The 8,908-nt window shown below is 45.7% G+C and overlaps 1 protein-coding gene across 1 annotated transcript in view; it reads right to left on the minus strand.

The window, feature by feature from the left end:
- LOC138064659 (ras-related protein Rab-3C) overlaps positions 1 to 6,729 on the minus strand; it is a 137,290-nt gene extending 130,561 nt beyond the window's left edge. Inside the window, exon 1 of the mRNA XM_068928269.1 lies at positions 6,620 to 6,729. Within this exon, the coding sequence (XP_068784370.1) occupies positions 6,620 to 6,643 (24 nt within the window). The 5' untranslated portion in view covers positions 6,644 to 6,729. The remainder of the gene's footprint in view (positions 1 to 6,619) is intronic.
- Positions 6,730 to 8,908: the final 2,179 nt, after the last annotated feature.

Genomic DNA, 8,908 nt, shown 5'->3' on the forward strand with positions numbered 1-8,908 from the left:
TTTTCTGCTGACTGTAGAGGAAATGTAGATGCTTAGTGCTCTTGGGCTTTGTGAATATGCCCACAGTGCTTCTCTTTCTTAAATGCAAGCTGTAGACTTCAAGTGAGTATAGAGCGCACTGTAGCACACTTTCAGATGTATTCATATGTCAGTTCACTCTGCACAGGAGTTGTCTCTACTGTGGAGGCATTTGGCAAAGAAATGTGAAGAAGCTGCTGCTGAGGCTATGTTGGCCCTTTGAAAACAGTAGTGGAAAAAATTACAAGGATTGCCATTTCGGTATCTATTATTAAATGCTAAATGCATTGTTAGAAAACCAAATAAACATTTCAGCCTCCCTAATGTTATGATGTTCTGCTTCCAAGAATGCAAAAACCTTATTTTTATTTTGACAAAGTTCTTCTCTTTGTGCTCAAATGATTAATTGGGTATATTAAACACTTACCACTGCTAGCAAAATAAACTGTGTTTTTCCTTCAGGATAACTCTCTCCTTAGTTATTTACTAAAATTAAAGAGAAAATGCACAAGTCTATTTCCATTAGCATGTTGTACACCTGCTTTTTTGCAGGAGTCCCTACTCAGATCCTTTACCTATTAGGATTTTAGCACCAAGGGCAGTCTAAGGCCACTTCCTAGAGGACACACGACAGACCTGAGAGCCCACAGGGAAACCTAAGCTCGAGACAACAATCAGAACATTTATTGTCAGGCGCTATCAGACTCCTGCTCCTTATCCTAATAATGGGGAAAAGGTAGGCCCGCACCTTGAATATGGTCCAGGAATAAAAAAAGATGGCTTTGTATGCTTCCCTACCCTCAGGACATATTTAAAGTCCTTAAATGAAGATTCTTTATCAGCATAGGCAAGTTTAATCACTAAGCAGAGTTCACTATATTAAGTCCAAGTAGTTCTCAAGTCTCATGTTCAGCTGCTCCCTTGCTCCCAAGAGAATGGGGAAAAACAGGGCATGAGCCGAAAACAAATGTCTGAAAAAGCATGTGCTTATAGGCCACCCTCATGATTGTAATGAAACACTTGGCTATGTTACTCTCTTTGGCCTTAGAGGACCTGGTTCTTTGACGGAATTAATTTGAACAGCTTTCTCACTTAAGCAGGGCAGAGTGCCATGACCTCCTTGACTGCACATCACTTCAGTTTGCACTTACATATGCACCCCACTCTGAATGTCTATACAGAATGAATTTCCCCTGGAAAAGAGGGTGTAGAAGGTGAGAAATGATGGGATCAAAAATACCGAGTCTCATTCCTTTGTATCTTTCACAGTTCATTTTCTTTCAAAGATAAAACAACAATTATGTTGTAAAGGAGAAGATGAATAGTAAGCCCAGAAAAAATGTCCTGTTTGTATCTGCAGTAAGGATAGACACTTACTGGCTTCTTCAGCTACAGTAATTTACAGTTGTTTCAAAGAGCAGCACTCCCTTTTTATATATAGTGTAGAAATGCATATATTTACGTTGCTTTCTAAGAAGAAACTGACTTTGCTCATCGTTCTGATAAAAAGACAGTTTTCTGCACAGGTAGCTTTTTGTGAGATGATCCTTCTGCTTTTTGTCAATGTCTATTAGTCAAACATATTCAGAGTAATATAGTTTGATAAGGGAAAATAATGGGAAAATTCAATGTCTGTAACTCCTGGGCCTGTATGGAGGATACATCACAACTGAGATGAGTGCCTCTGATGTGCAGATCTAATGTCATCATCAGAGTAGCCAAAATGTTACCAAGATCCTGAAATATATCAACACTCTACTTACTCTATGACAATATGGCCCAATTATGAAGAAAATAATAATTTTAGAGGTAAAGCACTAGACCGATAATGTAGAGACTGGATTTTATTCCTGACATTTTCAGAGGTATGCTATGACTTTCCTTCTCCTTTTCCCTATTTCTTGGACAAGATGCTTAACCTTTCGTACTCTGAGTTCTGCCTCAGAGGATTCTTCAGTTCTTCCCTTGCAGACCACAGCCACTTCTCACAAATCCTTGTGGATCACCTTTATAATCTATTTTTAACTGACCAATTAGTAAGACTTAACAGAATTCTGTGGACAATGAACCAATCACTTATTTGGGATTTATGGATCACCAGCCATCTGCAGAGCACAGCTTGTGAACCAATGTACTTGGCAGTATCAGGAGAAGTTTATCTAATTCAAGGTATAATGAGATTTTATTCATGAATATCGGGAAGTATATCATAACCCAGTCCAAAAGGTGTAGTCAGAAATGCAAAGTTTTATTATATAAGCAGCATATTGAAATGCCAAGCTGTGGAATATCGAGGAGATACAGAAAGGTGAGAATCTAAAATATTTTTTAAAAGCTCTGCTTGCTTCATATCAGCAGAAGTAGCATGAATGTGACCACAGGACTGGCAGATCCCGCTGCCCAGGAGCGAGGAATTCAAGGTGCAGTAGGGAATGGTTCTGACATAGTCTAGCAGATGAATTCTGGTGAATCTACTTGTGGTGCGCTAAGGCATTGCCCCCCCAGCCATCTTTTCTTAACCTAAGTTTACCTGCTGCACAGAAAGGGCAGTTTAAGAAATATATTTCCAGTTCCCACTCTAGGTATTAATTCAAACTCTCCTCCAAACAGCAACAACAACAGAGTCCCAGCTTCCCAGAGTCCCAATAAAGTCCCAGCTTCTCCACTGACAGAGCAGCTGCATCAGGCTGAAAGAAAAAGTGAAGTACTACTGCCACTGTCTAAGGCACTGGTGAGATGCCATTGGCAATAATTCTGATCAACCACGTTCATGAAAGCTGAGTTCAGACTGGAAAATACAGAGAAGGATTGTTAGGAAGACCACAAGAATGAAGAGCTTATCTCATGAGAGAAATCTAGAAAAGCTCAGTAAAACAAACCGGCTACTCTAGATAATAATCTGGAGTAGCATTAGGGAATGAGAACTATTTAAACTGACATATACTGGAGTGAACGTTGGACCTTAAGAAGAAATGAGTAAAAACCGGTCCTGAGTGCCTTTGACCTGGAGATCAGACTGTATCTAACCAGCAAAGGAGTGAGCTTCCACAGTACGCTACCCCCCTCAAGTAGGGGTAGTGACAGAAAGAGGACTACTGACTACAAATACAGCTTGATTATATAACTTGCTTTATGAACTCACTGGCTTAGCATGCTCTTCTACTCCTTCACTCTAAGGTGAACCATGAATGAGGTATCGAACAATTTTGCTGAGTGATAGGACAGACATTGTCATGCTAACTCCTGTGTCTACTAGCTCTGATTTGGCTTTGCTTCTTTACGGTTTTATAATAAACTCTCAAAAAATCTGGAAGCAGCCTTTTTCTGTTCTCTGTTGCTGCTGCTCTTCTCCATTTCGTTTGGATGTGTCTGTTATAAATCTATTTAGTCTGGGCATAACTATCACAGTGACAGCAGAATATGGAAAGCTCAGAACTTTCCAACAGAAAATGGAAAGCTCAGCTTTCCCATTTCCTATTTGTCTCTCACCTTTCTGGCTTGCTCACCTTTGAAATGATCTGATGCCTTGGTAAATGAAAGGCAGGATCTGTAGAGACCTGGTATTTTCTACAGACTCCCTCCATTAACGCCCCTATGTTCTGATAAACATTAAGACTCAGTTACCCAAACTACACCTTATCTTTTTGATTTTGGCAAGTGCAGGAACACAGAAAATTTGCATGCCACAATCAGATAAAGAATGAACCCTCAAGTGACCGAATCATTGAGTGTACCACTGAGAAATTTCCCACTGATTTTTTAATTTTGAGGGTACCACCAAAGCCCTGGAGGAAACTATTAAGAGATACTCAGGCTATTTTAACTAATTCAGAAAAGCTCTTAAAAGAACATGCAGAAACCATGGACACTTCTACATTTCTCAGCAAAAAAAAAGAGTTAATTGCTTTTGATTTCTAAACCAAAGCCCTCTTCCTGCCTATAAGCACTACTAAGCTTTATACCTTTTCTTTGAAAACATGACTACAAAAGTCACAAATTCTTACAATTAAATCCAGCAGATGACAATGGCAAACTTTTACATCACATAGTCCCTCTCTGAAAGGACTATTTGGGCTCCCTTTTCAGTAATTTTTGACCCTTTCTGTCTACAGAGAAATAGCATAAGCTTGAGATTCAAATAAAGAATTCACAAATACAGAAATACAGTGCCCCTGGATATGCCCTTATTCTCATCCTTCTACCACATTTTAACTTTATAGTTTTTTTTTAGTATTGCTTGATGGATATGGAAAAATATCCTTGTTTTGGTCATGATACAAAGACTTGTACTTGATCACTCTTCCTATTTCTCTACAATTCAGAGAAATGTTAGCTCTGTAACAGACTGTTCCATAAAGCTGTTGTGTACATAGAAGCAGCTACATTTGTTTCATGTAGGAAATCAGATAACTAAAAGAGAAAAATCAAGCAATTAGTTCAGCCAGTCTAAACCACATTTGAACAAGGACCAGCTGTACTAGCCTAATATTGGAAAAAGCAAAACTACTAAGAAGAAAAACCCACAACAGAATATTGTTTTACTTGAAACTTTAGTAAGAATGATATTTAAGTGCACTGGGAGTGGTGTAAGGTAAAGAAAGAAAAAAACACTCGGACATTGCACATGAAAATCACAACTAATCTGCCTGATAGCGTTTTCACATATTGGAAAAATTCAGTTGTTCATAATTATAATTTTGGATGAGTTATGCTTAAGAATAGATATTGTTTAACCATTTTGCCATCCTTGAAAAACTGGAATTTATTGTTTTTTTTAAAGCTTCTGTGCTGTCTCTTTTTATACTAAGGCTCTGCTTCCTGCTGATTTTTAATCAATTATGTTTTACAATAATTCCAATTCTCCTAGCAATGTATAAAAAACAAGAAGCAGTTATTTGACACACATCAAGCACATACCTCTTCAGATCTGGAATTTCTTTTTTTTTAATTTTATTTCAATGTTGTACAATTGTTTTCTTTCTACAGCTATTTAACAACCTCAATGAATTCAACACCTCTCATATGTCACTAATCCAAAAGTAACCAATCTGTATTTTCCATCCTTTACAAGCAAGATCTATTTTTTACTGAAATGCTCTTCAAAGCATTTTAAACAGCATCCTAATTAATGCTGTTCTCCAATCAGAAAATTGAAACATATGTTTACTTCAGACTGGCTTATTTCTTGTACACCTCTTTAGCTGAAAGCTTTCAGCATGTGACATCCATGCAATTGGTCTGCAAAAGGTTTATGAGACTATCATTCTCCGTCCAAAGTCAAACCACCCCAACTCCACAGCAATGTAACTTAAGATTTCAGATTTCTTTTTGTGCATGCATATTAAAGAGGATGCAGATCTTCCCTCTAAGCTGAGACTCTATTACTGCCGGAGCAGAGATACAGCATGAAAAAAAACTAGCCAACAGAGCTGAAACTCATAACTTAAGTGGACTGCAAAACTGCTCTTTGCACTATATAAAATGAACAGAGTTGATTGTTTCCAATCCCCTGGTAATGTGCTCGATCTTTTAGTAAAAAGTCATTGTTTAAGTGTACAGTCTGGGGCCCCGAGAGCTCCAGGAAGAGATTATAAAACAGGTCCTAATAAATAACTGCTGTAGGGTTAGCCATTCAGTGTAAATTGTTTTGAAACAACTACCTAGCAACTGCTAAAAAGCTTGTATAATGATATGTTAATTGTATCTGGATATCATTTAGTTTCTCCAGCGCTAAGGATCGTTATATTTTTCCATATAAAGAAACAGTTGAAAAACTGTTTGCTCTTTGCTACCCCAGGTTGTAGCAAGGAGCCATCTCTCCCTGGTGCAGGTGGATAACCGCTCCTTGAATAAACAGGTGGAGACCTCTTGCCAACTTCCTGCGGATCCCGATGGGAACTCATTGCATATCACCCCCTAAAAACTCTGGAGCAGCAGAGCACTCTCAGAGGGCATTCACGATATCTCTGACAGACCGTTCGGCTCCCCGCTGTGTGACCCCAAACGCGCAGGGCAGCGCCGCAGCGGGGTGGCGGGCACCGTGGGGCCCCTCACCGGCGGGGCTGCGCAGTGCGAGGGTCCGGCCGATCCCACCGCCCCGGCCCCCCGGGCTGCGCTTGCTCCTGCTGACCGGGAGAGAGCGCTGCCGGGGCCGGGGCGCCCCCTCACGAACCACCCCCAACCCACACACACCTGCCCCGCTCACGCACACCGCCTCCCTCCACCCGCGCACCGGGGCCCCCTCACACACGCGCACGCACCCTGGTCCCCCTTACACACTCACACTCTCACATGCACACACACACACACACTCCCACGCACTCGCGCTCACGCACGCACCCTCACACGCACGCACCCTCACTCACTCGCACTCACACTCACTCGCACACGCACCCCCGGGCCGCCGCCGCGCGCGGCGCTGGCGGGCTCGGCGGGCTCTGCGCGCCGGCGCGTCCGCGGCCAGAGCGCGGAGACCGGCGCCGCCGCGGGAGCCCGACCCCCGCCCTGCCGCCCTGCCGCCCCCCGCTCCCGCACACGACGGCCGCGCTCCGCCGCCTGCCGCTGCACCGCCGCCCCCTCGCTCCCACCGGCGGATACCGACCTGCACCGGCGCCTCGTGCCTCATGGCCAGGCGCGGCCCGCCGCTCGCTCAGGTGCCGCTCGCGCAAGACGACCGCCACCGCCGCCGCCGCCGCCGCCCGCCCGGGCTCTGCCGGCCGGCCCGCCTGGCGATCAGCACCGGAGCTGTCCCGCGCCCCGCCCCCAGGCACCGCCCCCCGCCCGCGCCCCTGGGAGCTGTAGTCCTCGCCGCCCCGCTCGCCCCCGCGCTCCGCGGCCGGGGCGGCGGCCGAGGACTACAGCTCCCGAGATGCTCAGCGCCGGGCGGCCGCACCGCCCGCCGGCGAGCGCGGCGCGGGCGGGCGGAGCCCTCGCAGCCCGTCGGCGCCCGGTTGGCACGCGGCGGCGCGGAGCGGGGCGGCGGGTTGGGCACCGCTGGCCGGGCCGCGGCGTCGCACGGCGCCTCACGGGCTGGGGCGGCGGCGTGGCCTGTGCTGCCGCGCCGCGCCGCGCCCGGGGCCAGGCGGGAAGCAGGCACCGGAGCGCAGCCCCGCGGTGCTGCCGGCTCAGCCGAGCCGCCCAGGCGCCGGCAGCCCCCGGAGCAGCGGGCAGCCGGGGCGGGCCGGCAAGGGCAGCGGCGGAGGTCCGCTCCGGCCCCGGCCGCCGCCGAGCCGCGGGCAGGGTGGGCAAGGGCTCCCTCCGCCGGCGCGGACTGCCGGAAACCACCGCAGCCAGACGGGGCGTCCGGCGGGCGGGCGCGCAGCCAGCTCCCACCCGCCTCCACCCCGGCTGGCCCTGCACCGCCCTGCGGTGGCCCGAGCCGCGGGGGTCGGCGGGGAGGTTTATTTTATTTTATTTTATTTTATTGTTTTATTTTTATTTGTTTTATTTTATTTATTTTATTTTTATTTTTTTATGATCTCTTTTAATTTTGTTTATTTTCTTATTTTATTTTAATTTTTTTAATTTCGTGAACGAGTGGCTGCCCCCCTCGGCAGCGCGGGCCCCGCGCCGGCCTCGCCCCCTGCCCAGCCGGGAGGGAGCGGGCGGCGGGTGCACCCGGCCCCGGCCCGAGGGAGGGCTTTGCCGCGGCTGCGGTATCGCTAGCGGCTGCATCGGAATACAGCCCCCCGGCAAAGCTCACTCCCCTTCTCTGCGTTTCGGGCCCTTTCCTACCTGCCGGCTCGTCTCTAAGGTTCTCGCAGCAGGGCTGAGGCTGCTGGGGCCCGAGCGTGCTTTAGTGAACCTGCTGCAAATAAGAGTAGTCATTATTATAGACTAACGCTCCTCAGATTCTCCATTGTTTCTCCTCCTTTCATCATGTTTTAGTGTCTGTTCCTTCGTTCTCTTTCCTTGCTTTGATTTTCTAAGACCATTTAAAAATGGCAAAACACACGGGCGCACACACTTACTGAGAGGGATACAGGATACGACATGCTGTTGTAACAGCCCCATTTTGAAATGGTTCCATTGCTTATGAGTGGTGACACTCATTTTTGACCAAGTTATCTAGGTCATCATAAATGAATGCCAATAAAATAGCAAAAAAGCAGCGCACGTTCTGCAGGGGCCCCCAAGCTATTTTTATTATTCGAGAACGAGTTTTAAACATCTTTATTGGCACTTTTTTCCTCATATCCCCATGCCTCTAATGCTAAGTCCTTAATTGTCTAGGTCCTCAATGGGCAGAAAAAGCATAATTAGTTTTAGAAGGTTACGAATGTACTACAGACAGCAATTCTGTATTTGGATTTAAGACCTGATATGTCCTCCTCTACTGAAAAGGTCAGGACCAAATGGATGTGACCAGCACAGATAACTAACTCTTGGAGCATCTACCTGAGTTTTGAGAGCTGGAAGTTGTCTCAGCAGAGAGGGAAGGGCCAGAAGAGCGCAGGTGCAGTGGCCAAGGCTGCATGAAAGCAGCAGCTTATCACGTGGACTATCCACTTCTACGCATGTGGTGTTATGTTGTGTAAAATAGGTCACTTAATAGGAGCTATCACGCTATGCAAATTATTTGTATAAAGGAGTCACGAATATGGTAAAGTATATGTCAGAAGAAATTTAATTTTAAGACTGGAGCATTCTTTAATTTCATTTAATGAGATGAAAATATGAATTAAGTGGTTTTTTTCAATGACATGAGATATACCATCATGTATTTTTGTAGCTGATCCTTCCTGCACGAAATGCTTAACATTAGTCTTTCTGTTACTGTGAGCATGCAGATAGCATGCATTTGTTCAGTACTTACATTTTAAACCTTCTCTATGTCTGTGTGCATACATGAGCATGTTAAGAGTTAGTTTTTTTTATACCTGTGATTTAT

The sequence above is a fragment of the Struthio camelus genome, chromosome Z (genome assembly GCF_040807025.1).
Source record: "Struthio camelus isolate bStrCam1 chromosome Z, bStrCam1.hap1, whole genome shotgun sequence".
Taxonomy (NCBI): domain Eukaryota; kingdom Metazoa; phylum Chordata; class Aves; order Struthioniformes; family Struthionidae; genus Struthio; species Struthio camelus.